General features: G+C 38.1%; 1 protein-coding gene across 1 annotated transcript; it reads left to right on the plus strand.

Moving 5' to 3' along the window:
• Positions 1 to 985: 985 nt before the first annotated feature.
• On the plus strand, positions 986 to 14,660 carry LOC145983457 (phospholipase A-2-activating protein-like; the record flags this gene model as incomplete). Its single annotated transcript, XM_083116563.1, has 6 exons — positions 986 to 1,175; positions 3,553 to 3,775; positions 6,580 to 6,714; positions 8,581 to 8,688; positions 12,599 to 12,751; positions 13,819 to 14,660. Coding segments are annotated over 6 exons (1,381 nt in total), but the record flags the coding sequence as incomplete, so codon positions are not given.
• Positions 14,661 to 23,465: the final 8,805 nt, after the last annotated feature.

The raw sequence follows: 23,465 nt of genomic DNA on the forward strand, positions 1-23,465 counted from the left end.
GGATCTTTCTGAGGACAGGGTGCCAAGTTGGGTGTGCTTGCCCATTGTCCAGGTTTAGTGCTGGTTTCTGCTGGATGATGGCATGGGTTTCTTTGACGGTGTTTTCTATGACAGAGCGTTGGGTGAGTATGGATATGGAGGAGATGGTGTGGTTAGTGGAGTGGAGGTGTTGGGAGAGGCCGACACACCTAAATCAGAGCCTCTCCCAACACCTCCACTCCACTAACCACACCATCTCCTCCATATCCATACTTCACCCAACCGGCTCTGTCATAGAAAACACCGTCAAAGAAACCCATGCCATCATCCAGCAGAAACCAGCACTAAACCTGGACAATGGGCAAGCACACCCAACTTGGCACCCTGTCCTCAGAAAGATCCCCGACCTGAAAAAGAAAAGATGCTATGCACATACTCGACCCCCCTCCAGCCACGCGGGGAACAGGAACGGCACATTACCGAGCAACGCTGCCCAGCCCCCCAACCCCCAACTGACAACGCCACCGGACAACAGGAAGCAGACGACACAAACCAAGATGCGCGCGCCAGTGCTGCCGAACGGGAAAAATCGCAACCACCGCCGCCCGGGAACAAACAATGTAGTGACGCGGTACCATCTCCGCTTCAAACGCCGTACCCTTTTGTGAATGAAGACAGTGGATCTTCGAAATTAATAGGATTGAACCATTAAATTGTGCAACGCGGAAGTACGAAATCTTCTAAATTTCACGTAAGTAATTTTAAACCGCGTTTACCGCAACCACCATGAATATATATTATGTTGGTAATATATCGTCATGATATGGGAAAATGTCGTATCATATTGACAATGTATCACAATATCAAATTTCCGGATCATCCCTCCTTACCTTATACTGAAGTACTGTTTATGGTTATTGCATTTATAGCTCTCGTGAAAGAAGCTCATAAATGAGAATTCTGAAAGTGCGATGAATTGGTACTTAATTGTGTTCCATTCCTTCAGCCTGCCTGGAAAGGAGGTTCTGTACGAGCCAGGTCGTCAGGATGGGCAGACGAAGCTCGTGAGGGAAGGTGAGAACGTCTTCTGCTACAGCTGGAACGCCGGTCAGAGTGAGTGGGTCAAGGTTGGAGATGTGATTGGGGCAGCTGGTGGCACGCAAGGAACCTCGGGGAAAACTTTATACGAGGGCAAGGTCAGTGTGTCCATATAACTTACTCCTAATTGTACATAGTACGTAGATAAGTTAACAGAAAACATTGTTTTCCTCACTCCTTCGGGGCTGTTGACCCACTTTACCCCCTCGAGGATTACGTTGAATTTTGTTTCAATCAACAGATATTGATGTTTTACGTAATATAAAATTGTTCCAGAATGAGGAAAACATAAATAACGGAGATAATTGATCTCAAAGTATGGCCGGCGTAAGTAAAAACGTACCATTTCTGAGTAGTTTCTTCACTTTTTATTAGTAAAAACAGTTTGTATGCAGACTCAAATAGCGAAAAAATGTACACTCAAATAGCGAAAAGGTGGCAGAAATTGCTGTCAACTCCAAACCTACCCTCCTAACCTAATGACGTAAAGATCTAGCTGCTGTTGTGGAATGTTGTGTTGGGTGCTATATTCACTTACATGAAGCCTTCACACACTTCTGCCTCATGGTAAGGTAACAGATGTACTTTACTACACAATAAAACATTTCCACAAGCTAAAAATAGCTGAAAATGTTCATTTATCATATTTCATTTTCTCGAGGGGCTACAGAGAGTTAAGGGTACCACTCCTTTATCAAAAAAGCAACATTAAATAATGAGATGTTTAATCAATGTCTGTTTCACATAGCATTCAAATATATGTGTGGTGGTTCAGGAAAAGGATTGTGATCGACTCAGCTTGGATTTGCATACATTGGATTAGTTTTGTTCCAGAGAAATATGCTCCAAGACCAAATGTGTGATCTCAATTCCGATATCTTTGTTGATGATAGTTTTTTTCTGAGTGATATCTATGGCATCCTTTATCCTTCTGCTCCAGTAAATTTGCAGCAGTTGATTATTATATTTGTTCTTCATAACTGGCAGGATTGTTTATTCTCACAGACAATTACTGTAATACAAAGGAGGCATTCTATGCCAATCTCTATTTCTAAAATTAAATGCAATGCTATAATTTTATTCTATCATCTAAAATTGTAATTTGGAAAGAAATTTAAGCATTGTTTATAATTTACTTAATAGTAGAAGGTATTTTACACATTAGTTGAAGTTTTTGATTTACTTTTGGTTTGTATTGTGTTCCATCTGACACACCAAAAGACTATTAATTTATCCTTTGTTACATTTCCCCTTGCAACTCCACTAGAACATTCAATGATCAATTACTTCCTTTCTTTGTCTTAAATAATTTATATTTCTTCATTCAAAAATTTGAAGAAATCAAAATAAAGTTATTAAGTAAAGATCATGTTATCTGTCCCTATTGTGACAAAGTAAATGTTCACCTATAAATCTGGGGAAATATTTTAAGGGTAGTTATGTTTAATCAACAGTGTTTAGTTTCATAATTCATTGCACAGAAACTGCAAGAAAAATGTTGCTTAACTGTTAGTAGAATTAGTTACTTAGGCTGTGCATTCCACCCATGACAATGGAATGGCCGAAAGGACTACTTGCAGCTGCTTCACAAGTGCAAATCCCACGATTCAATTGTGCTGGTCACTTTTATGATCAGTCTGCCCTTATTTTTGAAAGCTCCTCATATACTTGGGTTGGAGATATAATAGTGGCAACTATTTATTTACAAATGATACAAAGAGATACCTCTGTGAAACTTCTACAGCCGTTCGATGTAGTCACCAACATTGTGTACAACTTGTTGCCAGCGATGTGGAAGTCGTGGTATACCTGTAGCAGCACCTGTTCTGTTGGAATGAAACTGTCTGGTGCCTGAAGAAAATCTGGAACAGTTCGGAAGTGAATGCATTCATCTCGGGGATCAAATCAAAGTCGGATTGCGCTACATGCCCCCGAGCATTGTCCTGCAAAATGATGTGAGGTCTCAGCAGAAAGTGTTGCCTCTTCTTTTACAATGCAGGTTGCAGGCAACACAGATTCCCCACACCCATAATGAGGACCTATTCTATGTCGTACAATGTGGCCTGTATGGCTGCGGACACATTCAATCTTTATCCAACTCCTCCGTTTCTGTTTCGATAACAATTGTTGTGACTACGCAACTTGAGTTGCCAACTCCAACGATACTCTATTCCTCTCGTCTCTGTGCATGCACCTAGTATTGACAGGATGAGTCCATTTACTGGGAGGTAGGTTAGCTATCAAACTAACATGTAATGTAAGCAAGAAGCACCGATTCCGTTTTATGGCACATATACAGCAGTGTTGCCACTATTGAATCTCCAACCCATATATGTGGATGGAGGAGGCAGTAGCAAAATTCTAGCAGAATGCCCATAGATCATTTCATGTGTTCTGTTATGTATTTTTTTTTTACTAGAGTGCCTTGTTTTCAGAGTGCATGCTTCTAAAGAGTTTTGTGCTACATGTTTTCAGGAGTATGATTATGTGTTCAGTGTAGATATTAAAGATGGCGAGCCACCCTTAAAATTGCCCTACAACATTACAGAAGATCCATGGTTTGCAGCTCAGAAATTTATTCATACAAACAATTTAAGTCAGGGATTTTTGGAGCAGATAGCAAACTTCATCATTGAAAATGCCAAAGGAGTTACACTTGGAGAAGCTCCTTCACTTGATTTTGTTGATCCTTTCACAGGTGAGTTCATAGTAATAATAATGTTAGTAGTTCAAATATTTATACATTTTAATACATCATCATCATCCTTTGCCATTTCCTGCCTCTGGCAGTCAAGCCTCTCCATTTTTCCTGGTCTTCCACCACTCCTCTCTTTCCACGGTTTTCCAATCATGTCCTCTTCTCCTAACACTCTCCACTATCTGCTCTTTCCACGGCATCTTGGTCTCCACCTTGGCCTTATTTCCACTCCTTTTAATACAGTAAAAAGGAAAGAGAAGTAAAGTGCTCCCCTGAGTTTTGCACCATGCCATGAAGGTGTATAGGGGGTGTGGAGTTAGGACCCCATACTTCCTTGATCATGTCCGAAGGTGGGAGTGATGTGATCAGTACCATGCCCCTGGTTGCTTTAACCCCCCAGAGGTTCCTCCAGGTACCCACTTTATACGATGCTGAGTGGGTACCGGAGCTGCTTGAACAGGTGGAAAAAAATCCTTGGTCTCCCCTGCAGTGGATCGAAGCTGGGCCTCTAACATGGTGCAGATGCACTAAAAACTGAGCTACTGTGGCTCTAATACAGTGGACTTTTTAATTTGAACTCCAAGGGGACATGAAAAAGTTTGAAGTATCCAAAATTAAAATTAACAAAAACAACATTAAAGATGATTTCAAGGAAATTAAACTTCTGTTCAAATCAAGTGTCCACTGCATGCAAGTTAGTCATAGCAACGTACCACAGTTTTGCTTAAAATTTTAATAATTTCTTGTGAGTATCATTTAATCACGAGCTGTTGCAAAAATAGTGAAAATTATGCATTTTGCTTTGTAACCTTTGTTTCTGATCACCCCTCATACACACACGGTGCTAATTTATTGAGTTACAGTGAATTAGGCCAGGGTTTGAGCTTAGCTGAATGGTGCCTTGAAAGTCTTTGGTTTTAGAAGTCCAAAAGTTTGGTGAGGTCAGTTGTTGAGCTACGTAAATGGAAACTAGAGCACTTGAACAGTGGCAGTGGAACTTGATGTAACAACCATGTAATGAAAAACTGTTTGGCAAGCGTTAGTCTTCAAAGAGCTCTTGTGGCATTTAGTTTCATTCATAAAATAGATCAAAAAACTTACATATAAAGAATGGTAGTCATGTTCAAAAGGTTCTGGGTTCAATATCTATGAAGGCACATCGTAGTTCAGATCCCACTTAAAACTGTAGGATTGGCCTTAAAAGCCCTCATGGTTATGGAACAGTAGTTGAGTCAATAAGTGTAGTTTGTGCTACACAAATCTTGCTTTACGCCATTGCCTAGTAATCAAGGGGTACCCAGTGGGCACTATGCACAGTGGTTTGAATTGTAGATCCAGTCCCAATTAGCCTTTCTGTGCACAAAGTGGTTTAAGAACAAACCCAAACAAACAAATCTTACTTTAATACCTCTCACTGAATGTTATGACCGGTTAAACAAAAATTAGCTTTAAATATGATTCGGTAACAGTTTGTTACAGATACTTTAGCACAAATTTTAGTGTTACGTAATTAAAGTTTTCACCATGTAGTTAATTAATTAATTATATTTCTAAGAATCTACATTTTATTTCATCTCGAAAGGCTGCAGCAAGACAATGCAATTTACTCATGCCCTCCATCTTGTTTTCTGTTTTTGTTTTTTACATTGTGCATTGCAAAATCACGTTTATACAAGGCTCATTCAATATATAACCGGAAATATGTTGTAACAAAAATTTATTACAAGCACCATAACAACTATGTTTCAACATAGTCCTCCCCTAGTTCGATGCACCTTCGCCAGCACATGATAAGGGCACTGATTTCACGGGGGAAAAAAAAAAATCTTTTGGACGCGTGCGTAACCACTCGTGCACCACTGACTGGACTTCGTCATCACTGGAACCTCGATCCACTTAGTCCATCTTTCAGTGGGCCAAAGGTGTGGAAGTCGGAAGGTGCGAGATCGGGCAAATATGGAGGGTGGGGTAAGCACTCAAACTTTAGGTCCTCCATGGTAGACAATGTGACACTGGCAGTGTGTGGTCTCGCACTGTCATGGAGCAAAAGCACACCAGTTGACACCAGACCACTTCGTCTGCAGAATGGTTGATTTCAGTTTTTCGTGCAAAAGGTTGGAGTAGGTGGTACTGTTTACATTATGCTTCATTTATGCTGGGAAGCAATTTCACTGACAGTAATACGTCTGTTCTCCCTTATGAAATCCTCCACTTGAGCAATGTTGCTTTCTGTGACTGAAGTGACAGAGTGACCTGGACGCAGAGAATCTTCAACACTGGTTATGTCCTGTTTGAACTTCTCAGCCTACTCATACACTTGTGGTCGACTCGTACAGTTGTCACCGTACTGAGTAGACTCGTACAGTTGTCACCGTACTGAGTAGACTCGTACAGTTGTCACCGTACTGAACTGTCATGCGGCGATGAATTTCTATCGGTTTCACGCCTTCACTCAATCAAAAATCTTATGACAATTCGCCGCTCCAGCTTGGAGCACTCCTGCAAGGGTGCTGCTATGTTGTGTAACTGTTCCCCAGCGTCCGGTCGTATTTTAGATTTTTTATACTACTTTTCTAGTTATTTATTGAATGTACCTTGTAGCATGGAAACGTGTTTAAAATATTTTCACAAGTTAAAGATGAAATTTTACCACATCTAAGATAATTGTGTTACTCTCAGAGGTTGACATTTTGAACATTCATATTTTTACACAGTATAATAAAATCAGATGCAAACATCATACATGTTTAACATTCTAACATCTCTGATGACAAGTGGTCGTAACATCTCATTGTCTTTGACAGGTGAGAACCGTTACATCCCAGGACAAGACCCACGGCAAGGTAATCCCACTCGGGGAGCCGATCCTTTCACGGGAGGGTCTCGCTACGTCCCTGGAGCATCAGCCCCTGCCGTCAGCAACCATGTGACAACTGCAGGTAATATCTTGTTGAACGTGGAAATAATTTGTTCCATTTTCCTAGAATATTTGGCGAGGTTAGTTGCTTTTATCCTGAGTGTTGATACAAATGGGAAATGCCTTTTGTATGATGCAATGCACAAGTCTAATATGTGACTTGTAATGTAAATTAACAGACAACTACCTTCTGTTGGTTGCTCAATTTTTTTTATTGACATCGATCTTTGAGGCCAGAAGCAAGACATGATACAATGTTATAATTGGCCACAAGTTAGACTTAGTCAATATCTCTTGCAACCTTTACACATACATAGACACACATATTTATTGTAAATAAAAGATCAGGATATTGATACAAAAACGTTGCATATTTCGGGATCACAACTGGTATATAAATTTCGGTGTTAAAATTGTGAATAAAATCCTAAGTTTGATTTAAAAACTATACTTGTTACACAAAATTAACATTTCACTTCTAATAGCACGTTTATATAGTTATCAGAGTACTACGTTTATTACTGTGTAATTTTGCTTCTCAAATATTTACAGCAGAATTGATCAATTTTCCGTGATTTGCATAACTCACGGGATAATTCAGATCTTGGAAGGTGTCGCATCGGTAAATAAACTCTAAATTTTGTGTTTGAGTTTTTTTCACATTTTGCAGTTCATTTCACATGATTTCTTGACAAAATATGGTATCGAAATGCACCTCACACCTTTCAAAAACATGAATAATTAACATTACAATGTGTTTTTTCACATTTCGTTTTCTCGTCAAAATAAAATATGCATACCCCTACCAATAAGACACCAAGACTTATTGACATACCAATGCTTAAACATTGTAACACCAATGCTTAAACATTGTAACAATAGTTATGTTCAGAATATCTATAACTAATATATGTAAGTATCAATGTAGTTCTACCACATTGATTCTGCAGAGTTCCACTTTATTCTATTCAAAGAATCACATAAGAGATAACTGCAATATAAAAATAGCTATTATTTAATGTATTATATTCATTTCACCACACAGTGTTTGTGCAGAACTAGATAGAATTCTGCATTTTGCATAGACTCCATGAAAAGATTACACAGCATGTTTGTTCACCCCTACGAGATACCTAGACTGTGTATTGTTTAAGAATTTGGGCCAATACTTTCTGACACTGATATATCATTATTGGTATAGGTGTAGCCGTCTATAGCTACATCAACAATACGTAAAATTTCATTTTTTTTATCATAAAACATTAATGTCGTTCAATTGCATAATGTGCATTTTGTGCAAATATATTATATTTTTTTAATTATTTTTTGTGCACTCAAGATATTTTTCATTTGTTGTATTTGGACAATCTGCCATGGTCATAAATGCAGGGTATTCATAAAATAATAAGAAAATGTCAGGATTCTGTACTCATGTAGGCTAGGAATTATGGGATAAAGAAATACAGTGGAACTCCGATTTTACATTTTCCTGCCTTATACATTAAATCTTGATGGTCCCAACATAGCAGAATGTTACAAAATGTTCCTCGATTTTACATTTTCCCACATTTTAAGTTTTTATCTAGCATGGTCCCCTAAAAAAATGTAAAATCAAGGTTCTACTGTATTGGTGTCAGTCCCCCAGCACAACGTTTTCAGTGTCGCATGCTGCAGAACTTGAGGTCCCATGGTCAAACCCTGGTCAAGTGTCATCGTGTTTGTCCCAACATGCACTTCATCTGTACATCATTCATTACAATTAGCCCAAGAGTTAGAAAAGAAAATAGAAATAGGAAAAATTATTGACAGAATGATTTTAAAAGTATTGCTCATTTTAAATTAATAATTTGTGTGTTCAGCAGAGATTGAATTGTTCATTCTTTCCTAGCAAGCAGCAGTGAACCGACTACAGCCAAGGCTCAGTGCCCAGTCAACGCATATTTTCCTCAGAAAACCTACATAAAATTTGAGCAAGCAAATCTTCAGGCAATTCAAGGTAAGTTCAGAACTAGTACTGTACTTGTATAAAGTGTGAAATCCCGTGGGTATGTATTTATCATGTAATGTTAATTTATTCTGTGCCAAAATTGCATCTGCCAAATTTTATTTGCTTCAGCAATGTTACGATTTATTTGTCGCTGATCTGACAAGTAACTACATGATTTAGAAGAGACACAGTATGAAAGAGACTGTGATTTGAGTACTGGTCAACTTGCATTTTTTTTTAAATATAGTTTATCATTGACTTTGTAGGAACAAAACACCAAGGTTTTGCTTAAGCAAAAATGCGTAAAATCTGGAAAAAATTTATAACGTTTTACTCTAATAATGGGACCATAATGCAGGGAAATGTGAAAGTGGCATGCCAGTGTATTACCTTACAATTTGACATACAGGAGATGCTCTGTGTAGAAATTCAACCTTTAGCGAACAAGTGGTATATGTGTTGACCAGCACATCCATCCATCATCCATAGGACAGATGGAGGAAGCAATTTTCCAGAAATTTTCTGTAAGCTGGCAACACTGTTTTTCTAACACATTTTTAATTTTCCCCCAAGAAGAATCAGCTTATTTTCAACACAACTTTGTAGGATTGTACTACTGCTACATAATATTTGGCAAGGATCTATGTACAGTGGTAGTTACATTTGTTACTATGTTGAATAGTTTGTTCTTACCGGTTGGATACCAGAAACAAAATAAATAACATGTCGAAATTTGGAAAAGCCAGTGCAAGTGAGCAGGTTTTGTTCTTTCCAGAATTGGAGATTCAAAAATCACTTTTCACCAAGTTTCTACATTGTAGTTATTTGTGTAAATATATTTTTTTTATTTTTGTTTGTTTGTTTTAAGCAATATTGAATGAACTTAATTAATTTAATTAGCAATGTTTAAGACAACATTTTTGTATTAATAAGCATTATAATAATGGGTGAAGCAAAACTCATGCTAACATTTTCATGCAGGCAGTGTTAACTTTTTTTTGGCAGGAACCTTCACTTCCTCCAGCACGGGGTTGAACAACTTGTGTCAATACTCTGGGGAAAATTATTTTCAGAAAACACATGAAAAAGGCAGTTTGGCAAAACTAGTAGGAATATTGTTGAGGGAGAAAGGAAGGGGAGTTTTTTTTAAGGAGGGAACCCCCGAAAAATGCTCTCCTCCACCGACATACATTTGGAGGTATGCGCTATTGTCCCAGTGCCTTAAATTATACCGGAACGACAGTTACATGAAATTTACGAGATTCCCCTTGTTCTTTATTTGTAATTTCCATTTTATTTATATGATGGTATGATTTAATATCATACCAGAAAAAGGACCAATGATTATTCAGAGACCATGATAATTGTTGGTTTACAGATAATAGTGTTAGTAGGGTTAAAATGTTATTTTGTTAGATCTGCAATTATTGATTTTAAGATCTTAAAGTTAGAGAGAACAGGTTAATAATCGGAAGGTAAATATTAGTGTAAAGTGTATGAAATGGGATAAAAGAGTTACATTAATAGGTTAGGAATTTAAAGTTGACAAAGTTATTAATTGGGAGTGGTAGAAAGTTTAAAAGCCTCTATTTGTTGTTAATTATTATCTGTTGAAAGTTCTTCATCGCCATGAATTAGTAAAGGTTTAGTGAGAAGGGTAGAGATTAGTAAATTCAAGATGATTAAGGGAGGGAAGAGGGTGTCTTCCTGGAATTGCAGTAGAAGAAGTGGATACTGGAGAACATCAGCACGAGAAGGACCTCCTGGAGGCCAGAGGAAGGGGAAGTAAAAACAGGTGAAAGCATTAAATGAGACATTTACAGAGTAGATGAGAAACGTATGAAATGTCAGAATGTTTCTGTTATTGTCAGAGCCACATATTAATGGTGAATAAAAGATCAAGATTTCGGTAGAAAAACTGGGCACATTTCGGCATCAAAAGTAGTATATTAACCCTTAGACGACTGAGCGTGTTTTCCCGGTAAACGCATGAACGACTGAGGCGTTTTCAGCGGGAATTTTAAATTTCCGCATGCTTTTATATAAAATTTTATATCTTTGGAACTAAGAATGCTGTAGTTACAAGTTATACCTAGTTTTGTTCAGTACAGATGTGGCTATAAGCCTATGACATAAAAACCAAATTTTCCGTTATCAGGTTGAAGAAGAAAGTGCAAAATTGTACCAGCACATTGCCTGATCTGTTTTGCATTATCGTACAAAAAATCACGCACAAATTCAAGATACTTTCTGGGGAAAAAATATTCTCCAATGTGAAGCACTAGAGTTTTTTTGAGTTGGAAATTTGAAATTCTGTGCACGTACATTAGTTTTTTTACTCTGAAACTAAGAACACTGGAGTTACAAATTATACCTTGTTTTGTTCAGTACAGATGTGGCTATAAGCCTATGACATAAAATCAAAATTTTCTGTTATCTGGTAGAAGAAGAAGAAGAAAAACTTTATTATTATTATTATTTTTTTATGAAATTTGAAAATCGGCAGGCCACCACCAGTAGATTGAAAAGTAAGTCCGTAAACAAAAGTCGGAAGAAGTCAAGGGGAGATGAATTTGCATCCATGGGGACAGTCACACCATGGTTACCTGTATACTGTATAGCAGTAATCAGTCAGTCCGGTCCAGTTGGGTTTTGTCACGTCAAGTCTTGAGGTTCAGAGTCACTGTCATCTGAAGCCATCCCTGCGTCGTCACTACATGGTGTGAGGCCAGGGTTGTCGTCACAGTTTTATTCCGAATCTGTATCTAAGGTACGCAACTCTACATCAATATCACTTGGTGGTGACAAACCGGGTCTTTTTGCCATCTTACACACCTTTACTCGTGTTGGGAGGGAAAAGGAAGCTTCAACTGGCAAAAAAAAAAAGAAGAGGGGAGTGGAAGGAAGAAAGAGAAAAGAAAAAGAACAGAAAAGAGCGAAAGAATGAAGAAAAAGAGAGAGAGATAAAGAAAGAACGAGAGAGGGAGAGAGAGAGAGAGAGAGAGAGAGAGAGAGAGAGACAGAGACAGAAGAAAAAGAGAGAGAAAGGAAATCTCTCTCTTCTATCTTTCTCTCTATCTTCTTTCTTTCTCCTTTTTCTCTTCCCATATATATGGGCCCCCACTTTTCTCTCTCTCTCTCTCTCTCTCTCTCTCTCTCTCTCTCTCTCTCTCTCTCTCTCTCTCTCTCTCTCTCTCTCTCTCTCTCTCTCTCTCAAAAGTCTGCCGTCCACCCACTGTAAAGTCTCGAGACACAATAATTCACACCCTGAAACATACCTGCCAATTTGGGAAATAACAAAGGCATCCTAAAATATTTTGGAAGATTATTTTAGTGCATTCGTTCCCTTGGTAAAAGTGCCATTACAAATTCCAGAACTGAGAAAACAAAACGATAATAAAAAAAATTGAGATTTTCGGAGGCCCCCCCAATATAACCCAAATGAAATTAAACCTTATTGATTGTTTATCACATACCTCAAGACTCATGCAGAACTAAAACATGTATATCCGAACAAAAACAGAGTCACTATGTCTCAAAAGTCAGATACTACACACAAAAGCATCTTGTCCCCTCGAACGGTTGTTGGCGTAAATAACTGCTGTCTCCTATAGGGGACAAACTGTCGTCTAAGGGTTAAATGGCATTCCAGTGTTGAAAGTGGTGAATGTGACCCTAAAACTATACTTATTACACAAAATAAACATTCCTTTTCACATAATTTTGTAACAAAATATGGTATTTCACATTTCCTCCGTCAAAAACAAATGTACGCATGCATACCTCTAGTTATTGTTTTCTTTTTTCTTGTGTATTGTTTCTGGTTCTCAATGGGTAAGAGTATGATCTATCCAGCAAGTGGTATAAGATGATGTTTAGTGAATATTAAATAGTTATTGTTTCCATTTTTTCCCCTTAGAAAAGCTTCTTGAGTTAAATGGAAAGACTGGTGATGGAATCCACACAGTGCAAGACGAAGCTATCCAGGAAGTGGTGAAGCTAGCCAATACGGACAGAACAGTGAATCCTGCGTGCCTGCAGGTTCTCAAGCAGCTTCTAGAGTGGCCGCAAGGTAACCACTAAATACTAAGGCTAAGCCCATACTCTTGCAGATTCCCACCAATGGATTGTTCTAAATATTAATTGAAATGAAATTCCATGTCAATGAAATGATGTAATTTTATTCTATCTTGTGAACAAACAATCTAAAATTGTCAGTTTGATAAAAGTTCAAATATTACACATAATTAAATTAGAAGGCATTTTACATATTGTTAATTTATTTTAACTTTTTGATTTACATTGTGTCCCACCCGTGACCCCAAAAAACAATTAATTTCTCCTTAAACTGTAACATTTCCCCTGCAACTCCACTAGAATATTCAAAGGTCAATTACTTTCGCTCTTTGTCTTAAATAATTTATTTTTCATCATTTGACAATTCACAGAAATTAAAATAAAGACATTAAGTAAAGAGGCAGTGTTTTATCTGTCTCACCCATGACACAAAATTGTTCACTTATAGCTATAATCAACAGTGTTTAGTTTCATATTTCATTGCACAGAAACTGCGAAAAATGTTGCTTAAGTATCAGTAGAATAGTTACGTAGTGTCAAAAATGTAGTGTGTCCCACTCGTGACAATTGAATGCCCCTGTTAATATTAGTGGGTGAGTATTGAAGTCAAATTATAAGCATTACTTTACCAGTGTTTCGCTTCAAATAAGAGTTACATCAGAATATTAAAATACCTATTACATAATGACAAAGTACAGTTTTTTCGTACAATATTGTTCCAAAATAAATGGAAACGTTTAATTTTGCATTATTTTCAGGATAATTAGACTGCTAAAATGCAAACCCCGCGACAGCTCTACTAAATATACTTTTGACATTTAAACAAATGTTTTTTGAAAATTGTATCTGCTTCTCTCCTCATATCATCTTTCAACAGTGGGGACATTTTTTTTTAGTGTATTATTTATTTTTAAATACTTGTGATTTTCTTGGTATGGCTTGTTTTTGCCAAGTCCTGCTTAGAAGTTATACTTTAAAAAAGTTTGTTGTAACCACTCATGTCTAATCAGGCTTGAACTACAATTTAATCATTTACTCATGTGATATTGTGTTATCTTTCAGATATTGTGTTCCCGGCACTGGACATAACTCGTCTGGCCATTCGCAACAGAGATGTGAACATGGAGTTGTGTAGCGGAAGGATGGGTGCACAGTTCGTAGCCTACCTGCGGAAATTTCTGAGAGCAGATGCTCTTCCGGCAAACCAAATGCTCACGCTCCGCATCGTGTGTAACATGTTCAGCCACGGCACGGGAGAGGAGCTGGTTCTTCATCATTGGCAATATTTCCTGTCTGTCCTCGTGGATCTTTTACCACCAGCCAACCGGCATGTGCAAGTCGCGATGGTCACGGTTCTCCTGAATCTTTCCGTCGCTTTCGTGCGCACCAATGATGTCGAAGGACAGACGAGGGCCGTGTCCGTTGCGACGGCCATAATGCCGCAAATAACAGATGGAGAGGCACAGTTTCGCTTGCTGGTGGCCTTAGGAACTCTTCTCTGGCAGGCAGACCGGAAGATCGTTGAACAAGCAAGAGACTCGGAACTGAATGATTTAGTGACTGCACTTTCGTCGAAAAATGATCAACCCAAAGTTGCAAGCTGTGCAGCACAGGTTAAGGGCCTCATAGTGTAATTTGATGCCCAGTGAATGACTTGTGAAATGAAATTAAGCATCAAGCATGCCCATCATGTAAATACTTGACATTTCTAATATACATGGAATTAATTTTTTTTTGTCGATATGTAGGAAATTAAGCCACTCAAGTGCTGGTTAAAAGTGAACTGGAAAAAAGCATGTCTTGAACAAGGAAGAGAACTATTTATTAAAGTGAAATCTTTCAATATTTTCTTCAGAGTTGGTATCTTCTTGCTTTATTTAAATAATAAGATTGATTTCCTAACAGTTGTTTTTTTCTTATTACTTATTTTCACTTGGTAGTTATAAATGGTACTGTGATAACACCTTGATCACTCGACAATCTGTATTCGATCCATAATGAGTTCCTTCCTGATGGTGTAGTGGTAACATCAACATCGTGTAATCAATCCTATTTTTACCAGATTGCATCCAGTTGGCTTTGATGGTTTTGCAGCTCAGGAATGACAAAATCTCACACAGGCCAGCGCTCCATAGCTCCTGAAATCCAAGGTCTCAGCACAACCCTTTCTTCCTTTTCCTATTCCTCCTGTTTCAGTGCTTCCAACTCAAAACTAAATATCCGAAAATGATCCACCCTGTATAACATGTATAATAGGCTTTTGGTTAAAAAATTGATTTAACTTAACATTGTATTATTAGAAGGGCTCTGTAACATTGTATTATTACAAGGGCTCTTCAAAAAGAAATCAAACTTTTACAAAATTGAGAAAATGGTAATATTCACCAGCTATTTTGACCTGTCTCCTTCAAAGTACTCCCCTCCACTGTACACATAATGCTCCCAGCATTTCTTTCCGTCCTGGAATGCCTGCTGGAACTCCAGTTTTGGAACAGTCTATAGCGAATTATCTTTGATCTCTTTTATTGTCTGGAATCTTGACTTTTGAGGATTGATTTCAACTTTGGGAAGAGGAAGAAGTCTGCTGGTGCCAAATCAGGGAAATAGGCTGGTTGTGGGACAACAGGTTTCTGATGCCATGCCAAAAACTCCTTGACAACCAGTGAGGAATGAGCAAATGCAGGATTCGTTTTTCCACATCTGTGGCCACTGCACCTTTTCTCATATTCATTACAATTAGGGTTTTTCGGGGAGTGCAGGACAATTTTATAACATTTTGATTCAGTGGAACCAGAAAAGTTAAAATCAGTGGCATGGAGCCTGCCACTGTGATAAAGCGAGGTGTGGGTGCCCCACAATGTTGTCACTGTGTTCCCAAAATGGTTTTATTCCAGAAATTCAACAGATAATGTCACTTGGCCACTTACATGCAAAAAACAATTTGCCGGCATATAAGGCCAGCTGCACATCGGATTTGACGCAACGCGACACGACATTTTTGTTGCAAACAGACTCGGGGGAACATTTAACATGGGATTCTTATGGGCCGCTGCACACCAAACGCAACATTTGACTCAAGTCACGTTGCGACGGTTTGCGACAAAACCGTGGTCCTGGGAATTTGGTCTTGCCGGAGCATGATGCAAGAAAACACACTGTGCATGTGAATTCTTTCTTCTCAGTGCACCACCTGCATGTGATTCATCACTGTATCATTTGACAGCACATATTATATGTAACCTTGGAGCGTGATCCAGAGAAGCAAGGCCTCCATTGTACGAGTATTCCTCGACTGAGGACCATAATTGATGTGCAATGGAATTAAGTAGCACAATTGCATAAGGTCTATTGGAAATTGTCTTGTAAAAGAATGTAGTGTAGAAAATGTATCGTAAATTGTGCAAGAATAACAATCTTCAGGCCACTTTGATATTTATTGCTCGAATGACTGTTTGTAGGTTTCGCAAATTAAATTTCTTCCTTTTTTGCATTGGGTTCATCTATTGCTAGATTCATGTGTAAACAGGAAATATATTTACAAGGAAATACAGTCTTTTGAGAGGAGATAAATTAACATTACTATAATGAAAAATAACTAGAAATACAATGTAAGAAACAAAAGCTCACACAAAAAATGTGTTTCCAGAGCTTCAGTGGCTTTCATGTTTTCGCGTACATGTTTGTGAAATTTTTGGTGTGCAATATATTTAGTTTTTTTTTTACAAACCAAGTATCAAAATTAAATTATCATGTTTACATGTAAAGTGCCCGAAAAGTAGGGGGATAGAAACATTCCTGGTGGTTATGAAAATTAACTCCTTCATTACCTCATTCACACTGTCGTGTTACATCCTTCCCAACTTAATTTTTGTTAGCAATTGTCATGGAACACTGCCATGAATGGGATTAAAATAATCAACACCTCTTTTGTCCTCTCGTTCTTGTAAGAACAGGTCTTATATGCTGATACTCGGTTTTTTATTACCTTCATTTCTGGAAATTTGCTGTTCTGAGTTGGGTATTCATTCCTAGTTAGATTTCTTGGAAGGAGACCTAGATACAGAGGTTGTTTCCGGTCTATGGTGACGAAATTGTACACCTCTTGCAGCACCACCAAGCGGGAAGAGAACGAATCTGCCAGTCGTGTGGGCACGTTGGACCGTTGACTGTGCGTGACAGGTGTGGTCAGTGCATATCGGGAAGAATGCCGCCGAAAATCAGTGCATATTGGGAGGGTTACATATCTGCACTTTCAGACGTAAACTACAGTGATAGTGCCATTATAAAACTGTGCAAGGAACGTGGATTCGCTGTGTCCAAAAATGGCATATCACGGGTGTTGAAAGGGGCAGGTAAGGTGAGGTGTGGGATGATTCCTGTGGGGAAGAAAAGAGGCCAACCCCCGGTCTGCCACTAGCCGCACACCAGCTACAATTCGGGATGTCCGGGTGCTGGTCATCAGGGAGAATCCAGCCACACAGAGAAGTATTGCGAACCGGCTACAAACATCACTGAAGACCGTGCACACCATCATTCGCCGCAATTTGGGTTTGGAAAAGCGATGCAAAGGGCATTTTCATAAGCTCAAAACAAGGTGTCGAAGTCACACATCTCGCTCAACCTGCCTCTTCCTACAAAAAAATGGCAGATGAAACAGACATTCCAGTGAAGTCACCTGATGCCTCACCAATGGACTCTTGCACCTTCAGCCTACTGAAACGAGCCTTGTCTCACAGGAGACCCCGCACCATTGAAGGGCTATGGAAAGCCTGTCAGGAGTAGTTGTTGAGGCTGGGCATGACTACACTTCGTGCCAGTCTACTACAGTGGAAACTTCGCTGTCGGGCAATTGCCAAGATGCAGGGACACCAAATAGAGCACACTCGATTGTGGCGACATGGTTTCTCTTAAAGTAGGTGCAGTTTGAAATTGTCACCATAGATCGGAAACAACCTCTGTATTACTTTGTATTTGGAATACTGTTACAGGAAAACCTCGTTAATACGAAGTTCAAGGGACCAAAAAATGTCAACTTCGAGTTATCGAAACTTTTAAAGATGGCACCTGTTTTTCAGGTGTAAATAAAGTAGAGTATAAATTACCCCCACAACGGATGTTTTATACTTGGTGGTAGCTCAGAAAATAAGCTGTATATGTACTATATAATAATATTGTAAGTTTTAAAGAAAGTGTAAAAAATGTTACACAAAATGAGAACACGTAGCTTACGCGGACACACAGATTCCAAGGAGACGGTTAGCACCATTTATCCTGCCTAGTTATACAACCGGTTATGCACGGGATGCATGTTGTGGCAAAAAGTCTTTTAAAAAATGGTATTTTCTTTTAATTGTGCAAAGTCGTTGCTCTTCCACGAAATTCTTACAATTTTAGTTCATAAGAAACCCGTTTGCACAGACCTACGGAAAAGAAAACAATCTCGTTTATGGCAAGAAGTGAAACACTGAAGAAACTTGACAGTAGTCACACTGGCGCGAGCAAGAGATCGGACAGAATGCATATTGGATTTTATGTGCGTTCATTAGAACATTGTCCGTTACAGGATTAACTGGTAAGAGAAGATTCTCTTGGAAGAGAACACAACCTTTCACTGGCAAAAAAAAAAAAAAAAAAAAAAAAATCTGTGTTGTAAATTTTGTTCTGGTTCGGCTGTCTAAAACACATCGTAAAAAAATCACGTTTTCTTTGCTTCAGTTAACTTCATACTCACCCCCCCCCCCCCCTTTTGCAGGGATCACTCCAAACTCTTCCTCAACTTGCATTGTAATCCACTCTGAAAAAGTAAACACACAACTTGCGATCTGTTTCGATCCCACTTTAAACTGTATATTTAGTCCCGCTTAGCTCATCAGCATAAAATGAACTCAAAACAAGCTTTACGAAACTTGCGTACTTTCAGATTAATCGACAATTTATTGTAGGATTCAGGAGTATTCTGGAGGTCAAACACTCGCTCCGCCAAAACTTTTCCTCTCGTATTCCTACATTGAGCATTGTTTTTTTTTTTTTTAACAGCATGCTAATGGTTCTGAAGAAAAGCAGCGATTACACTGATAAACAATGAAATACTCCTTTAAATAAAACTAAGTAAACTTTATGTATTCAGATGTGTTGATAACGAATATCACATCCGTTTTCCTGTATCACCTAAATTTTTTGCAGAACACCCACATTTTATAGTTTTATGGTTTCAGGTCTCCGCACCCAGCTCGGCTTCCGGCTTAACGTTTGGTTCCTAGCAAATGGATAAGAACTTTTCAGCGACCTTGTGTTTATGACTGGAACTTAATATATAGTGGAGGAAACATCTGGCAGTAGAGAAATTTTCCTGGTTCTCTGTTAAAATTTGTTCTTTTGTGGGTTAGTCGAGTCTTAACTTCCTTTCCGACAACTTCGCGAGTAGCGTTCGCAAGTAGCCATATTTTATGTATGTGTATGTTCGTAAAATTGTGAATGTAATATTGTATAGTGAAGTGTAAGTTGTATTTTAACAAAACGATAAGAGCATTCACAATTGTTTTTTTAAAGAAATATATTATAAGTCAATCAATGAGTTCGCCATGTCACGCAAATGTGTGAATAACCCGAACTTGTTTTGTTATGTTTGCGGGGAATTTACTCCGAAGTCACAGAGAAATACTATCACTCCTATAGTGAAAAAAGCATGAGAGTTGTATTTTGGAAGTAAAGTAGAGGAGGGAAGAAGCTGGGCACCAGGTAAAATTTGTTGTAATTGTTCGAGAACTTTACGTGGTTGGCTTAATGGCACTCACAAATCAATGCCCTTCGGAAACCCTGTAATATGGACAGAACAGGAAGATCATACGAGGAATTGTTACTTCTGTTTAACAAACATAGTGGATATAGTTCTAAATCAAATTTATAATTTTTAATCTATATTTTATCCTGATGTTCCTTCAGCCAAGAAACCTACGAGTCATGATTTTATACCAATTCCTAAGCCTCCTAAAGAATGGACAGTGGATGAAACAGAACCAAGCAGTGCTTCTCCAGATGACGAACTTGGATCCTCATATTAGAACACCGATCCAAATTTTCCTGATCCAAATATACCTCACTTTATTTCCCAATCCGAACTAAATGATCTAGTCAGAGATCTCGACCTTTCTAAAATTCAAGCGGAATTATTAGGTTCTCGTCTCAGAGGGTGGAATTTATTACAAGATGGTGTTAAGGTGTCATATTGGAAACCCCAACAATCACGGACACATTTTTTTTCTGTTAGTAATGAGTTAACTTACTGCAATGATGTAGAAGGCCTTCCGCAAAAACTTGGAAGGAGTCACAACCCAAACGAGATTCATCTAAGAATAGTTTAAAAGTAGTATTGTTGCATAATGGGAATATATACTCATCAGTACCCCTTGCCTATTCTTCCACCATGAAGGAAACATGAAAGTATGGATACAATATTAAAAGTGATACATTATGAAAAATATGGTTGGCAGATATGCGGAGACCTCAAAATGATTGGTATACTGTTAGGCATGCAGTCTGGGTTTACAAAATTTTGTTGCTTTCTTTGCGAATGGGACAGCTGGGCAGAAGATAAACATTACAACATTGTGGATTGGCCCATACGAAAAAACTTAAGTCCTGGAGAGAAGTGTGTTAGGAATCACCCTCTGCTTGAGAAAGACAAGATTGTGTTACCACTGTTGCATATAAAGTTAGGGCTGATGAAAATTTTTGTTAAGGCTTTGGATAAACATGGTGAGGGTTTTGGGTACTTGAGAAAAACATTTCCTAAACTCAGTGATAGTAAGTTAAAAGAAGGCATATTTATTGGGCCGTAAATCCGTGAGATCATTCATGATGACAACTTTGTGGAATTGCTAACAGAAAAAGAGAAATGCGCATGGTTAGCCTTCAGACAAGTATGCTGTAATTTTCTTGGAAATGTGAAAACTGACAACTACAAGGAACTTGTTGAAGTGTTATCAGAGCATGGGGTGCAATATGTCCTTGAAAATTCAACTTTTTACATTCGCATTTGGACTTTTTACCCCTTAACTTGGGCGCGGTTAGTGACGAATGCGGCGAGAGATTTCACCAGGATATTTCTGTCATGGAGAAACAATATGCAGGAAAATCGGTAAAAAACATGTTAGCAGACTATAGTTGGAACCTCGAGGAAGAGGTTTCTGGTGGCAATTACAAAAGGCAGAGTTCAAGAAAGAAATTTTGAAAATGCGAGTAAAAATGTGTTTTTTTCCTCTTTTTTTTTGTTGCATGAACTTTCTTCATTGAACAGTCAAAATCGGTCCTATATATATATTTTAATTTTTTTATATTTCATAGTTATTCAGTTCAATATTTAAATCTTATTTCATGAGCAAACAAACAAAAATAATTTCAAATTTCGATGTATTATTACAAAGGTAATTAAATTTTTATTAAAAACAAAAAATGAAAATCCAGGGAAAACGATACGTGATACAGCATTTCTACTTTCAGATTTGGATTCAGCGGGGTCGAATTATAAATAATCACCTATTTTCGTTCAAAGGAGCAAAAAAAAGTTTGAATTTGTTCATCAGTGTTATACGAACTTTATGTGCATCATGAAGTTGTTTTAACTCTTGTTGTTCTTTCTGGAGATGGTTTGATTGTCAAATCAAAACAGCTTTGCGAGAATCAAAACAATGACCCTTATTCCTTCCCACTGGATGAGTCATTGCCGTTATGAGCAAGCCACAGCTTTCCAGATGCTAGACTAAACACTGGCGCCAGCTGCAGCGAGCGGCAGGTGGCAGAAGGGAAATCATCTGCATTTTAAAGATAAGGCAGTTGTCGAAGACCGGAACTTTTATCAGCAGTGTGAAAAAGAAAAATGATCCTTGCATTACGTTTTACATGCAACAGACAATAATACGGGCATATTTCCTATCCAGACAGCTGCATTCAAACAAGAAAGAGGGACCTGAATTCTGCAATTATCACATTACGATGCACACCAGTGGCGGATAATGAGCTGTTGTAGAAGGAAGGGGGTCACTTTTCATTTAATTATCCTGCGGTTTTTGTTCGTTTTGAAGAAGTTTGTTTTTTTTTAGACGCCAAAGGAAAGGAGCCAGTGAAAAGGAGGCAAATTTTATAACTGGCACAGTTGGGAAACGTATGAAGCGGGAAAACTGTGGAGTTGCAACATACGTAAGATCGACATCAACTTTTGTGGGAAACCTACATGACAACGCATTAAGCAGGTTGACAATATTTAGTTGGGCTATGTGCTTTGATTATCTGTAACAGTTTCTCTTTTTTTATGAAGTTCTACAGGCACAAAGAACATACTTTTAATGAAAGTGGTTACCGGAAGTTGTCGGCTACCAGGCCAAAAGTTGCTCGCTCATGGGAAATTGTAGATGGGTGAGACTTCCAGGTGCCATGCGTCTTGTATTTTGGAACATTCCTCTGATCTTATCTCGCATTTCTCATCTAGCACTGGTGAATATTTCCAAGGTGGCACATTCAGAGGGGGGGGGGGGGAGAGAGCTTGACCTGACATGCACATTGACAAAGCATGTCAATGTCCAGAGGGCATTTCGGGCTGCTTCCCTCGAGTTGTCAGCAGCTCTTAGAACAAGGAAACATGTCAAGGTCCAGTTAAAATAACATCCAAGCTCTCTCCACATTCGATCTTCTCTTGTCAACTTATGCAGGTGTCTACTTCGAATTAAGCGAAACCAGTTTTTACCCTTGTAAAACAACTTTGTATTAAAAATTATCCGTATTTTGATTCATCCATACTGAAATACATTATAAATCCTATCTTATCGGCTGGGGAATGGGAAGAACTTCGGATTAACCAATATTGTATTAACAAGGTTTTCCTGTAATTATAAATCCAATAATAAAGCTTTTTCCTAAAAAAAAAAAATGTGCCACCAAATAAGGTAATTTAAAGAAACAGATGATATAGATCAACAATGATGAAATTCAAAGTTCATCATGTCAACTTGGAATTGAACATACCTTACGAATAGGAAAGGGCTATTGGGGTATCATGGCTAGGATATTTGGTCATAGTGGTTTGATGCCTAGGTATGGTTGACCATGTACAGACAAGTTGGGCAAGAAATCACTAAATATTAGCTGAACCTGGGTAAGTTTCAATGCTATTTAGTATTCATGTTGGATGTGGTTTTCGTATTGCATACATGGAGTTTCATGTTTCCATATAGAATTAGATACTTTTTAAAATTCTAATTATTCTTTTTTCTTCAATTTTTCTCACTTTTCTACTCCTTTTGGCTGATCACGAGGGTGAATGAGGATTAGAAAAAAACTAAATCTAGTTCTGGCACCAGCCCCCTTTTCTCGAGTCAGCCTTTTTTTATATACGGGCTAAGAAAGCCATGAATCCAACTAAGATAAAGCTAGACAGTTTGAAATATGATCTTCAAAACATTTAATTTATTAATTAATACAAGACTGGATTAAAAGTAATTAATTCTTGCCCTGGAGTGGCCTTCCTAAAGAAGGCACAACAGGTAACAGCATGAATAACTATGCAGTACATTCTAATATATGACCGACTCTACCATATCCCTGCAGATTTTAATATTCAGCCATAACAGCCAAAAAAATGTATAATGGCATATTTATTAATCCAATTTAATGGCACACATACTGAAAAAAAACACACAGACACACACAATGTACTA

The sequence above is a fragment of the Lepisma saccharinum genome, unplaced genomic scaffold, assembly GCF_977018435.1.
Source record: "Lepisma saccharinum unplaced genomic scaffold, izLepSacc3.1 HAP1_SCAFFOLD_974, whole genome shotgun sequence".
Taxonomy (NCBI): domain Eukaryota; kingdom Metazoa; phylum Arthropoda; class Insecta; order Zygentoma; family Lepismatidae; genus Lepisma; species Lepisma saccharinum.